Genomic DNA, 14,636 nt, shown 5'->3' on the forward strand with positions numbered 1-14,636 from the left:
GGACGGATATCCCTGGACAGGCAAGACATGGCCCAACTCGGGTAAAGACCTACTCCTTTACAGCCAAGAAAAGGCCAGACACGGCAAACACACTGGCTGTAGCCTGCACCAGTGTGACACCATGCAGCGCAAAATGCAGTGTGTTCATCTATCATCCCAACTGCCCTGACCTTCATGCCACTTACCTTGCACAGCCATTCCTAGACAGGGACAGACTCCAGGTGTAAAAAGTTAATTCAATAATCCAGTGCAAATCTTTCCTTAAACATTTTTTGTTGCATAACGAATGCTTCATATTCATTTGATTCAATTTCTTTTTTTCTTTTTTATTAAATGTAAGAAAGTGTGATGACAGATCATAAGCATATTTTAAGTAATGCCTTCGGTTTTGGAAAGAAACCAGAAAAGGGACGAAGAAAAAAAAGATCAGGTATGTTATGGTGAGGTCCCACTGTACATTGTCAGGTAAAGCTATGTGCAGGCTGCTGTACAGGTTTGAAGCAATAACAAAAGCCACGAAAGAAGACAAATCTGAATCAACAAGAGAAACAAAGAATTCGCAAAAGGAGAGAACTGTACAAAAAAAGAAAACACCAAACTCCCAACCCAACTCAGAACTGGCAAAAAATAGAATGACACTTGAATACAAATAAATCCATCAACAAAAATAATGCCATCCAGGTACAACAGACAACAAGTCCCATTGAAACACGAGTCATACATTTCTGTTTCTGTAGTTTAAAAAAACCCAAAACAAAACATCCACAAACAAGAAAGCACAACATTGTGATGACAACAGGTTTACTGTATGTACATTATGAGCAAATGGTCCGAAGAAGAGATGTCTGCCACTGCAAGAAAAGGATGCCAGACCAGAAGAGCACCAAAGACATTGCAATGCGAAGAGATTTTTGGACCAACAGCCTTGCCGATAGCTCACCATTCTGGTATTATGAACTGGAAAAAGTATGCATAACAGATGGGGAGTTGTAAGAAAGTGCCACATATATTCATCACTGTAATTCTGTCGTCAACATAAAGGGTGCAGGACAGACAGGGAAAAAGCTAGAGAAAAATTTCCATTTGTACAGTACTCTGTAGCATTTCCTTCTATTTATGGATGCAGTCAAATAAGCTGCTGAGAGTGACATTTCAACGGAAGAACTGATGATTCCAAATGTGATTCATTTCAACAAACTTCTATTAAAAAAACAACAAAACAAAACAAAACAAACAAAACAAACAACCTGTGGGTGAGAGGTCGGGAATGGGGGTTACGCAATTCCATCAATATGAACTTGAACATCTTTGACAAAACTGGCGGTTGCAGGTTAATTTGGAAAGGGCAGGAATAACAGGAAGAGGTGAGAACCAACAATTATGGTTACATACACAAATGCATGACACAGCTATTTACAGGTCATTAGATCAAACACTTCTGTCATATTTACATGGGGATATTTACATGCACCAAGGAATCAATGTTGTCTTCACTTATGTATTCAAATTAGTTGCATGAACACAAGAGACTTAATGATGGGAAGAACTAAAAACAGTGGCAGTCTGAAGTAAAAGAATGCACTTGGCAGTTTGAAGCAACACATCCAACACAGCGAAGTACATACACACATGACATCTGTTTGGAATTAATTCAGGATGGGGATTTGGACTTTTCAGTGGAAATACTAGAATGTTCCAAGTTCTAAACAATCACCTGCTCTCATATATATCTAAGCATGCTGACGAATTTCTGTTGGGTGACTGGGGGGTAGAGGGCTTGGGGGGTGGGGGTGGGGGTCAAGGAGTGACAACAATGTCACTGTCAGTGGGACTCGTCAGAATCAATGACCCAAGGAGATTTTCATGAGGTAGTTTGTGTGATGGAGCCTTCAGAACTTCATTTACAATGGTTTCACTGGCCGTTTCTCCTCAGGTACATACCCAGACTTTCAGAAGATTCACACCAACCCAGAAGATTCATATTGTCATTGACTACTACAACTTCATACAACGGAAGTTTACTCTAGGGCTATAATCAAAAGTCGAATGTAGTGGTTTCGGAGTGTTTCATGTAGGTCTAAGATCTGAGGCAGGTGGGAAATTAAACACAATTAAACATGGACTGAAGGGAATGAAAATGAACAATACAACATGAAACGCGATGAAGTCACAATGACATGTACACCACTGCATACAGCAGGCCCTTCATCAATTCTCACTGGACCTCTGCTGATGTGGCTTCTAGTCCATCAGTTACATTCTAACAGTTGATCAACAATTCACGTCTTGGAATCACCAGTATCTAGAATTCAAGCAGATATGCTGGTAAATAACAGTTAAATCGCATTCAACTTACAAGTAGTGACATTCATAATCAATGTATCATTTTGAATGTGTTTTGGTAAAATCAAACAAAAAATGTTATGCATAAAAGTTGTCTTTGTGCATGACACATTCAGTGAATAATGATGAGTCAATGGATTTCCGTTTACATCTTCACATGCAGAAAGTATTACCAATTAATGAATAATAAGTCATATTAAGTCGAAGTTAATCACTTAATTTAATGATATGAATATTGAGATTAGATGGTTAAGTTTCAATGAAATTCATGTAGGAGTTATTTAATGTGGAAATAAGTGTAAAATGCTGTTAACAGTGATGAAATTGTGAAGGAAACAAAATGTGGAAAAAAAAATCCAGGTTTTTGTAACAATGTGTCCAGCCTAGCATCAACCAATGTTACATTTAGTGTTATGAGCATAACAGCCAGGGTATATAGATCTGTGTATTTGTGGGCAACACAGCAAAAAGCCCAGCTTGATAAAAACGAGAGTTACAATTATCATGGGTTGATGACAGAAAAATACTGACAGAAATTCAATGGCTATGTGTTCAAATTGAAATTTCAAAACAGCACAGGAATACATGTTTAGTAGGTATTAGTATATCAACTTACTTAAGTCTGACGCAGATATACATCACATCATTTAGTGACAAAAACAAAATGCATGTGTCAATGTCTGTGTATGCATGTCTGTGTGTGCATGTGAAATGTGACTGTCAGTGAATGTATGCAACACAACTGAGTGCACTGTTATTTTTATACACCCAAAATTAAGTAAAATGAAAATGTTCAAATACATCTAATTCAAATCCCTCAATTAATCCCCTGCTTCTGACCCATAAAGTCACAATAACCCTGTACCAAAGCGTCACTAGTAAGCCAACACAGGCTTGAAAGATGACAATACAAACTGTACTTAAATACGCAAACACAAAACAAAGTATTCTCCAACTCAGTAAAATAACGCAGTCAAAAAACATTGGCAAAATAGGTACAAAACAGGAAATGAAGCAGTGTTCATGCAAAATGCGTTGCCAGAGCATTGGCCTTAATATTTCTTTCACTGGACCAACAGAGAGGGGGCAGGCACAATGATGGCCTGGGAAAGATACTGAGGGGTCCAGGAAAAGGGCAGACAGGTTTTGCTTCACAAATCGTTTCCACCGTACCATGAAGGGCTGTGCTAAATGTGACCTTGAAGACCGCCATGATGACATATCAGCCCTAAAAAAACAACAACACACACACACTCCAAACTCAGCTACAATCTGCCCAAAATACTGCCAACACAATGCAACCCTTGAGTCACTGTGACCTTCACAACAAGGTAATGCTCAAAACCATACCCACATGTGCACACAGTTCCAAGCATGGTCAATCATATTCATTTCTTATTCTTTCATTTCTTTTTGGAAAAAGGAGAATGAACAGTTTCAGTTTCAGTTTCACTTTCTCAAGGAGGCGTCACTGCGTTCGGACAAATCCATACACGCTACACCACATCTGTTGAGCAGATGCCTGACCAGCAGCATAACCCAACGCGCTTAGTCAGGCCTTGAGTGCATGCTTACATATTTGTGTACCTATGAAAGGGGATTTCATTTTACGTAATTTCGCCAGAGGACAACACTCTCGTTGCCATGGGTTCTTTTTCAGTGCGCCAAGTGCGTGCTGCACACGGGACCTCGGTTTATCGTCTCATCCGAAAGACTAGACGCTCAGTTTGATTTTCCAGTCAAACTTAGGAGAAAGGGCGAGAGCGGGAATCGAACCCACACCCTCACGGACTCTCTGTATTGGCAGCTGAGCGTCTTAACCATTCTGCCACCTTCCTCCTCTGAACAGAAAGCAGGGAATAAAACCACAGCTTGCTAACACCGATCTGGATCATCCACTGCCATAATGGAGAGTTGTTTCTGTTTCACTTTCGTTCATTTTCCTCAATCAATTATTGGCTTATTATCATACATTTATGTGTTGTTATCATTTTTTAATGTTATTATCATCATTATCTTTATCCTTACAAAAAATGAATATGTTGTAACTGAGATACTACAGAGTCCTTTTCCCTGAAAGTTATCTCGAAACCTGACCAATTATATCACACTGTGAAGTCAAGTGAAATTTGATAAATGAAAGAAAGAAAGAAAGTAATTAAAAAAAAAAGAAACAACAAAAAACAAATACATGAACCAAAACCACTTAATACCAAACAAAGCAATAAAAATCAAAGAAATAACACAACTATAAACCCCAAACCATTAAATCAGTCAAAAGAAACAAATCTTTTTTTTCTTTTTAAGATTACAAATTTGCCAACTCTTTGAGCGACAAACAAAAATTTATAAGTTACTGTATATTCACATACTTAATGTCCAAAATAGTGTTATATTTTAAAAGCAACTGACCCCCAAATCAAGTTCAAATAAATAAATAAATGTATTCCACAAAAACAGAACTGATGAGTACAGTGCTTCATGCAGACCTAAATCACAGGAGAAAAAAAAAAAAACATTAAAAAAAATGTTGACGACTCCAAAGTAATAAAAGTCAACTAAAAAAAAAAGATAAGAAAAAATATCACCACGATCTCTTATGTTGTATAGAATGAGTGTAGGCACCTTTAGAGAAGCAAAAGCCAAAAAAAAAAAAAAAAAAAAAAAAAAAAAGGCCATGGATACTTCCCATTCAGGCATCACAAGGGAAAAGGGGAGTACTGCTGTACTGTCGCCAGGGAACACATGGCAAAGAGGGAGCTGGTGTTCCGGTGTTGTTGCTCTTCTGCTCCGCTCTCCTGTTGTTATTCGTTATCAGTCCTCAATCCACCAGCTGACCACACAACCAGCTGTACAACCATCCACAGCCAGACAACATCTGATTTGGATGCACACTTCCGTTCAAAATAAAAACATAACAACAACAACAAAAAAACACACACAAAAAAAAACACACAAAGCAAACCCACTGAAACCAGCCCCCCCCCCCCCCCCCCCCCCGGCCTGAAAAGAAAAAAAAAAATCAACCCTCCATTCTCACACACAAACCAACCCAACAACAAAAGAAGATGGAAAAAAAAAGGCTTCCTGACTCTTGCTATAAACACACACACACACACACACACAAAAAAAAAAAAAAAAAGGAAAGAAATTAATCTTGCATACAAGAATCTGTTCCTGTCACATCACCAGTTATCTCCAGATGGAGATGAAGAAAACTGCTGAGACTGACCGGAACAGACTTTTGCTGTATAAAAAAAAAGTCATTTATTAAAAAAAGTTATTCATTTGCTTAGGGTTCTGGTAAATGACAATTCATGAACCATGGCCGTCATTACCACACAGGGCAATGAACCTTGGCCACCATTACGATAAAGTGCAATGAACCATGGGCCATCACTCATGCACTGAGCAATGAATCATGGCCATAATCACCACACCACGCATGGCAATGACATGCTGTCATGACAAAAGTCTTCTACCCAATAAGGGCTAAATAAATAAATATCCTCGCGCCCCCCCCCCCCCGCTCCCCTCCCCGCCCACATCCCCCCCCCCCACACACACTCATGTACATACGTCTACATAAGCATGTGAACATTACATATACGCTCCATTCATATGCCATTCAAGCACACCCTTATGGACATTTGAACGGTTATGTCACCCCTCCATATTCACAGGAACCACCACCCCCACCTAAAGATCACCACAAATGGATTCATAAACAAGCAAACGTTCTAGCTTCAAAACCCACAAATCGATTCACAAACAAGCAAAAGTTCTAGCTTCAACGTGCCAGTTCCAGAAAACAAGTTGATGACACACCCACTCAGTTGAGAAGCTTCTGGTAGAGCCAGCACACTTCTTGTCCTCAGTCTTACACAATATGAAACACTTTGGAAGCCAAACAAGGCAGCAAAGTCTGATTCTCTGCCTACTTATTGTTATGGAAGAAAAAATATAACATTATGTTTTTTTTTTATTTCACAACAAATAACACAAATACTTTTTTTGTTCCCCCCACTCCCTCCCTGTTTCTGCCTGCAATAAAACAAACACTGTCTGAAAGTCCTTCCCCTGCTGTGTGGTGTGGTGGCCATGTGTCATGGAAACCAATGGGAGACAACAACAACAACGTAGGCAAAGACAAGGATGAAGCAGGAGGGGGAAAAAAAAGCTGCCAGAAAAAAAACAAACACAAAACACAGCCACATTCACCACAATGATGACAAGATCTGAAACCCTTTCCCTGGAGTAGGGTGGGGGTGGGGTGGGGTCTAAAAAAAAAATCTGCTGGACTGAAACAACGCTCCTGGCAGGAAGGGTCCTTGACCGAAAACACACACACACACACAAAAGAAGAAAAAAAAAGAAAAGAAAATGAATGAACAGTCAGGGAACGTAATGCTTCGATGGACAGATGAATTATTCTTCTCAAAAGTCCAGAAGGTTGGGGTCTGCACATCACTGACTGACAAGACTTATCCAAGTTAGCAGCACACCAGCACGCTGTCCTGATGACAACATGCCAGAGCAGACCCTGCCTTGGATGGACACACCACACAGGGAGAGGATTCATCACTCTGTTTCACCCACGCTGTCCCAGTGTGAACAGCTGTTGCCCAACCCATTCTTGGCCTGTGTTGACATCTTTTTTTAAATTCTATTTTTTTATGTTGCTGTATGGGTCAGGCTTTCATGATGTGCCCTCTGCATGCAGAGTGTGTGTGTGTCATAAGTCAGTGTGTAGTGCACATTCACACCTGATTGTGATTCTGTGTGTGTGTGTGTGTGTGTGTGTGTGCGAGTGTCTGTCAAATGTTTCTCAATATGCACTTTCATCAGTGTTTTCTTCATTTCTCATGTTGACTAACGCATCCTTGGTTGTCTGTAGTGGTGCTGCATAATGTGTTAGATGTGGTCGTGGCCTTCATGAGGTTTGAGTTGTGTCCTTTGTGTGTTGGTTGTTCTGAATGGATGCTAAACGTGGACGTGGTATTCACGAGGCTGGAGTTGAGTTGATAATTCTGACCGGATGTTAGATGTGGTCACGGATTTTTAAAAATGTCGTAGTTGTGTTGATTATTCTGATTGGATGTTAGACATGGTCGTGGTCTCCACAAGGTTTGAGAAGTGTCGATTATCTGACTGGACGTGGTCAGACCGAGGTCTTCATAAGGTTTGTGTCGAATATTCTGATTGGATGTTAGACGTGGTCAGGTCGTGGTCTTCACAAGGTTTCAGATGTGCCGATTAGTCTGACTGGGTGTTCCCTACCGGGGCAGCAGCGTCAGCACGACACACTGGGCATGTGCGGTTTGTCTGGAACAGAAATCAGGAATGGTGCACACCTCTGATATACATGTAAAAGAAAAAAGTAAATAAAAAATCAAACAACAACAACAAAAAATGCTGCTGTACTTTGTGCACACACACACACTACACACACATACATGGCACCCACACACACACACATTTACACACACACACAAAAATGTACAACCCCCCGCCCCCCACGCCCCCCCTGAGACACACACACACAAACAAGAACAAACACACACACATACCACACCACTCTACACACACCCACACACCTTGAGCCACTTGTCCACACACTTGGCGTGGAACTCGTGCAGACAGGGCAGGATGCGCAGGAGCTGGCGGCTCTCAAAGTCACACATGCACACGACGCAGGAGGTCTGGTCCATGTCGTTGCGACGCACCTCGCTGTTGAAGCGGTAGCAGGGCAGCTGCTCGATCTCCATCTTAGTCAGGCCCCGTGGCTTGGCTTCACCCAGCCGCTCTGCCAGGTTCAGTAAGGCCTGAAATCCAACCCCAATTGTTACTTACGTCAAACGCCTCACAGACTTACACATAACTACACAAACACACACACACCTGAAATCCAACCCCAATTGTTACTTATGTCAAATGCCTCACAGACGTACACATACCTACACAAACACACACACACCTGAAATCCAACCCCAATTGTTATGTCAAACGCCTCACAGACTTGCACATAACTACACACACACACACATACAAACACATGTACTGTAAAACTACCTTGTAAACACCCAGCATTACATGCCTTGCAGACTTACACATAACTACACACACACATGCAAACAGTACTGTAAAACTAACTTGTAAACACACAGTATCTAGTAAACGTCCATTCCCTCAGGTTAAAAACTGTGCATATGGTAAAATTCCTTATACACTCCCACCCACCTCTTCGAAAAAACAGGAAAACAAAATTACCATGAACTGATGTTAATACAGTTTGCTGTTTGTGACTGTGTTGCCTTACAAAGCAGTGCACATTTAGATCTGGAGATAAAACACCTACACGTGATGTCAATGTGTTCTTGAAAACCAAGAGAAAGCATGGGGTTTTTCCATGATGCAGTGTCTTGTTTCAGTGGCTAGCGTCTTGCTCTCACTCCCTGTCTCTACCTCTTTCAAACACACACACATTAAGCGTGTATGTGCACAGAAAAATTGGAAAGTCTGGTACAGAAACACATTCATCACACATTTGAACAGTTAAGGAATGACTGCTAGCTGTGCTGTTAGACAAGCAAAATCAAGTGACCTCTTTCAAACGCTCTCTGTATCAATTCACTTCTTACACAGTGTGTGGTGTGTATAATATGTCAGTGTGTGTTAGGGCATGCAGGTGAGTGTCTGTGTGACGATGAGCAGTGTGTTCCCAGGCTGGGGGGCAGCTCACCTCATAGTTCTCTTGCTCACTGGCCTCGTCAGTGGGGTCACGGGTCAAGTGCGTCATTGGCTGGTTACCCAGCATGGCCCTGTGGAGACACACACACACACACACGTTACACACATCACCAACCTGCCTGCACTGAGCGCTTAATCCATGTCAGTTTGTTGGCTTACATAATCAAGAACATACCCAGCATGCACATCTCTGAAATCAGTATGGCTGCCTACATGGTGGGGGGAGAAATGGTCATGGACACAAAAGCCCAATTGTACATAAGTGAACTTGAGAGCTGCAGCCCATGAATACAGAAGATAAAGAAGATTCTATCCACATGATAAATGTGTATTGAACAACAGTCACGTGCTGTGTAAAAACCAACACATTTAGAAAAATGATGACGGAAGAAAAAAAAGAAAAGAAACGAAAGTCTTCCATGGATGCTGAGACAGCCATGCACATTTGCAGAACTTGAACGCATCCTCTGATTTTTCCTATAAAAAAAAAATAAATAAAAATAAAAATAAATAAATAAATTTTAAAAAAACCAAAAAAACCCACACTTACAGGAACTGCAGGAGGAATCCTGAAGGGTAGGTGGGCGGTGCCGGCATAGAACTGCGTAAACGACCCCGAGATGCAGGGGGGCGGCGGCTGAACATTCTCGAGTATGGATTCTGCAATGAGATAAATATATCCTCATGCCTTTTCAAGTTCAACTAGTATATTCACTTCAAACACACTTATAGATGAACAGGGCAACAGGAAAATCTTACAAAGTGTCTTGTCCTCTGAGAAGCCTGTAAGATACACGCCTGATCTGCGGGATCTTTTCGTCAACATGGCTGGCACTTACCACTGCATCTGTGGTGTGTTTTGTTTCTTGTTGGTGAATAAAGATGTGTATCATCACCCCACCCTCTCCTGACCCCTCCTCCCCTTCACAATTCCCTATCAATCTCTGGAGTGTGCTGTCAATGTGAAAGTGATGAAAGTTCTTCAGATGCAAAATCATCATAAATTCAAATGTGTCAGAGCTTTTAAGAGATGAGTTTGTGTGGCTTTTTCTTTTCCTTAATAATTTCTTCAATTTATTTTAAGAGGGAATATGAATGCTAAATATTTCAAGAGGGAATATGAATGCTAAGTCTGTGTGTTGACTGTATGCTCCATGCCCCATTTCCTTCCCCATGCTGTTTTCTTCATTCCATGTTCTTACATTCCAAACAGACTGACTCACAGGCGTGAACAGATCAGAATTTACACACTATCTTTATTGTTCGTGCACCCAGGAAGAGAGAGACACAGTGTGTGTATCATAAAACAAACACAGAAGAGAGAGACAGAGACAGAGATACAGAAACAGTGGAGAGAGATACAGATGTGCAAGTGTATGTGTCATAAAACAAACAAAAAAGAGAGATAGAAGACAGAAAGAGAGACAGTAAATAGATGTGCATTACGCGGGGAAAAAAAGAGATTATATTGTTGGTGTTTTTCATATATCTGTTGCTTAATATACTGAAACACCCACTAAAACACTCAAGTCACACACACACACACACACCCTCTCTCTCTCTCTCTCTCATACACACACTTCTCCCTCTCTCTCTTTTTCTCTAAATGCCAACCAACCAAGACAGCACATCATCACTCACATAGATATCAGGGGTGGGGTGGAGGAGGGGATCCTGAATGATGATTCCTGGGGGTGTGGGGATGGGGGTGGGGGTGGTGGGGTGGTGGTGGTGGTGGTGGTGCTGGTGGAACCCTGAGGCCAGGTGCTGGTAGGCCGACCGCTGCTGCTCCGCAAACAGCTGGGCCGCTTCCTCCTCCTGAAAAACACACCACTACCATCCACACCACTACCTCCTGAAAAACACACCACTACCATCCACACCACTACCTCCTGAAAAACACACCACTACCATCCACACCACTACCTCCTGAAAAACACACCACTACCATCCACACCACTACCTCCTGAAAAACAAACCACTACCTCCTGAAAAACACACCACTACCATCCACACCACTACCTCCTGAAAAACACACCACTACCTCCTGAAAAACACACCACTACCATCCACACCACTACCTCCTGAAAAACACACCACTACCTCCTAAAAAACACACCACTACCATCCACACCACTACCTCCTAAAAAACACACCACTACCATCCACACCACTACCTCCTGAAAAACACACCACTACCATCCACACCACTACCTCCTGAAAAACACACCACTACCTCAACACACCACTATGTCCTGAAAAACACACCACTACCTCCTGAAAACACAACACTACCACACACCACTACGTCCTGAAAACACAACACTACCACACACCACTACCTCCTGAAAAACACACCACTACCCGTCCACCCCTCTATTCTCTCCTTTTTCTCCGCCCCATCCCTCCAAAACTGCCCTGATCTGAACATGACACTGCAGTCACCAAACAACACAAGTGTCCCATGCACCCCGATGCATCACGGTGAAACAGATGGTGAGATGGTTTTGCACCCACACCAACATGTACACACTCAAACATGTACATATGCACACAAATACCACACCACACACATACACTCACAGAAACTTGCCCAAACTCACACCCACAGTCATCACCCCTCCCCCCCAACCTCCCAATCCCCCCTTTCCCCCCACAAATGTCAACCCCCCTAGCCCCTTACTTCCCCCCCCCCCCCAAACCCCAAACAACGTACCTGCGTGGGCAGCCTGTGGAACTGGTGGTGGGGGCTCTGGCCCAGCCCTCCCCCGTGGGACACCCCGCTGGGGGCCCGGTGGGGGTTGTGGGGGGAGAGGGGGTGGGCGGCAGGGTGGGGGTGGGCAGGGGCCGCCGAGTGCAGCATGGACTGCATGGGGTGGTGGGGGTGGTGGGGCATGGGCAGGGGGGTGCACATGGGGAAGTGCTGCATGGCACAGCCGGGCAGCTGCATGGCCACACTGCAGGCCCCTGGCAGGGCCCCCCACGAGGGCTGCGCAGCGCTGCACAGCGGGATGTGGGCTGAGGAGCAGACGGGGACCGGGTGGGGCCCCGTGCAGATGGGCACCTGGAAGCTGGCCATGGAGACTGGGGCTGACACCGTCACCTGTCACACCACACCACACAAGTCTTTAACAAGAGCAACTTGGCACACCACACACATATCAGACTGTTAGTTAGTCCCCTTCTTTAGTTACCTGGCATACCACACACTCAGATCTCAGACTGTTGTGTTAACAACAATAAAGGGTGGTATCTCTCTCCATTTACAAGGAACACAACTCCAAGTCAACGCTGCTTTTGCTACCGATTCAGCTAGCACACAGGTAAATAAAAGGCATAGTTGAACAAATCCAGACACTTCCTCTGAAAAAGAAGTTCTGGGTCTGTCCTTATTCCGATCATCTGACATGTGCACACAGCAGCAACGACAGAAGAAATGAGCAAACACAAACCAGATTTCAGTTCAAGACTGGCACAGCCCTCCAGTCCTGAATATGCCACACAGATTATACAGACAATACAGAACAAACACATAGTTGCCTCCACGGATTTATTTTTTACTCCAGACTGAAGAACAATGAGGCTAATCCTTTACTCGGTTAGCCACATTGTTCTTTAATGTTGTGTTCATCACCTCTGAACACCTACACAGGGCAGACTATTAAGTCACCTCTAAACCCCTGCACAGAACTAAGTTACCTGTAAACACCACACACACACAAACACACACACACACACACACGTTAGTCGCCTGTCACACCACATACAGATCTCAAACCGTTAATCATATCAACTGTTACCACAAACACCTATCAACCTTGCCACCTGATACCACCCACATGTGTAAATTCTATCACTTTCATGACCAAATAATGCTGTCAACACTGTTATCTATAATGATGCACACATAATAACCAACATACAGTAATCACTCACATGTGCATAAATGTCCCTGCTCACTCAAACACATACACACTGAAAAGTGTCAACAATACCTACATGTAAACTAAAAGTAATACCATCACCTGTGCTTTTAAACAAAACCTTGTAAACACAAAGTCAATGTCTCCATCTGAAGAACTGAGTATGGCTATGGGACAAAATTCTTCTTTGTTTTTTATCCTGTAGTCCCTGATCATGGGGGCACCACATGACCTGGCCACCAGTTCTCTCCATTTCTCCCTGTTCCTCTTCATTCAGGAGATCACTCAGTCTCAGGCCTGTCTGTTCTGGGATATTGTCTTCCACTTACATCCCTTTTTCTGTCTGCCTCTCCTCCTCCTTCCTTGTGCCTTGCATGACTGTCTTGGCAAGCCCTGCTGATCATCAGTCATGGCCATGCCACTTCAGTTTGCAGTCTCTTCATTGTGCTTAGGAGATCTTCATAGGATCTGATAGTTAGCCTGTTTCTCACTTTTTCATTGGTGATGTGATCTCTGCAGGAAATGCTGAGGAGATTTTGGAAACAATGGCAGATTAAGAGAACCTAGAATTCCTTCAGAACACCTAACAAAAAGACAAGAGGAACCCATCCACCTGACGTCCCTAAGGACAGCTCACCTGGTCATTGACGATGTCCAGTACAGGTGTGGGGTGGCTGGGAGCCGACAGGACTGCAGCAGGGTGTCCTGGGGTATACACCGTCACTGGTGGCTGGAAGGCGCGGCGCTCTGGAGACTCGTTGCGCTGATGGTTTCCCCGCTCACGGGTCCTGCGTCTGGTGCCTGGGCTGTGTAACACACAGAGAACCACCAGGTCTTCTTCAATCTTCATGCACCCAAGGAAAGAAACAGAAAGTAAATGCAGATTAGATCTTTCCAGTCTCAGTGACTTATGAAAGACAGATCTGATCTGGTGACTCTTGTGTAAACCTGTCTGGTACTGAATTATTTCAGGTGCTGCTTTTCTGCATTTCTGAGATTATGCAAATCTGTCAGCACATACTGTAGTGAATTATTTTACATGCTATTGTTCTGCATTTCTGATATATTTTTTTTTTAATCTTTTTTTCCTTTCCCATAGCAAAGCTAATGAGGCTGTGAACATGAAAGATTAAGCATGTCTGCCTAACTTTTCATGTTTAATATCTTGTACAAGACCCATAGCTTAGAGGAAGAAAAAAATCACTATGATATTTAGTCATTTGGCTTCAAACATTTAAAGTTAAGTTTTCATACATTAAAAATTCAATTTCAATGACCTGCTAACGTTAACACATGCAGAGTGTCATCCTCGCAATCAATTCTTTTCCACAACATTGATCCCTTCTTCTGGCACAGATTAGTTCTCTCTCAGCTGTTACCATGGAAAATGCATTGATATGTCTTTGATTTAGATTGATGAGAATAAAGGGGGGTGAAGGGTGGATATAAATGTCTGCCTTTTCCACATCTCTTGAACTGAACTTTTTCATAAATTGGATTTTATCATTCATGAGTCCTGGACTAAAGAAAATATATCTCTCACCCCCCATGCCCCCCCCCCCCCCCCCCACACACACACCCACCCAATTACTCCCTCCTCCAATATATGTGTGTTCATTT

General features: G+C 42.9%; 1 protein-coding gene across 1 annotated transcript in view; it reads right to left on the minus strand.

The window, feature by feature from the left end:
* Window positions 1-1,773: 1,773 nt before the first annotated feature.
* LOC143275044 (uncharacterized) overlaps window positions 1,774-14,636 on the minus strand; it is a 94,205-nt gene continuing 81,342 nt past the window's right edge. The window contains exons 5-11 of the mRNA XM_076579111.1: window positions 13,654-13,822; window positions 11,810-12,196; window positions 10,735-10,911; window positions 9,644-9,753; window positions 9,086-9,164; window positions 7,941-8,168; window positions 1,774-7,668 (exon numbers count right to left, since the gene is read on the minus strand). Of these exons, the coding sequence (XP_076435226.1) occupies window positions 7,600-7,668; window positions 7,941-8,168; window positions 9,086-9,164; window positions 9,644-9,753; window positions 10,735-10,911; window positions 11,810-12,196; window positions 13,654-13,822 (1,219 nt within the window). The 3' untranslated portion in view covers window positions 1,774-7,599. The remainder of the gene's footprint in view (window positions 7,669-7,940; window positions 8,169-9,085; window positions 9,165-9,643; window positions 9,754-10,734; window positions 10,912-11,809; window positions 12,197-13,653; window positions 13,823-14,636) is intronic.

The sequence above is a fragment of the Babylonia areolata genome, chromosome 2 (genome assembly GCF_041734735.1).
Source record: "Babylonia areolata isolate BAREFJ2019XMU chromosome 2, ASM4173473v1, whole genome shotgun sequence".
Lineage (NCBI taxonomy): Eukaryota > Metazoa > Mollusca > Gastropoda > Neogastropoda > Buccinidae > Babylonia > Babylonia areolata.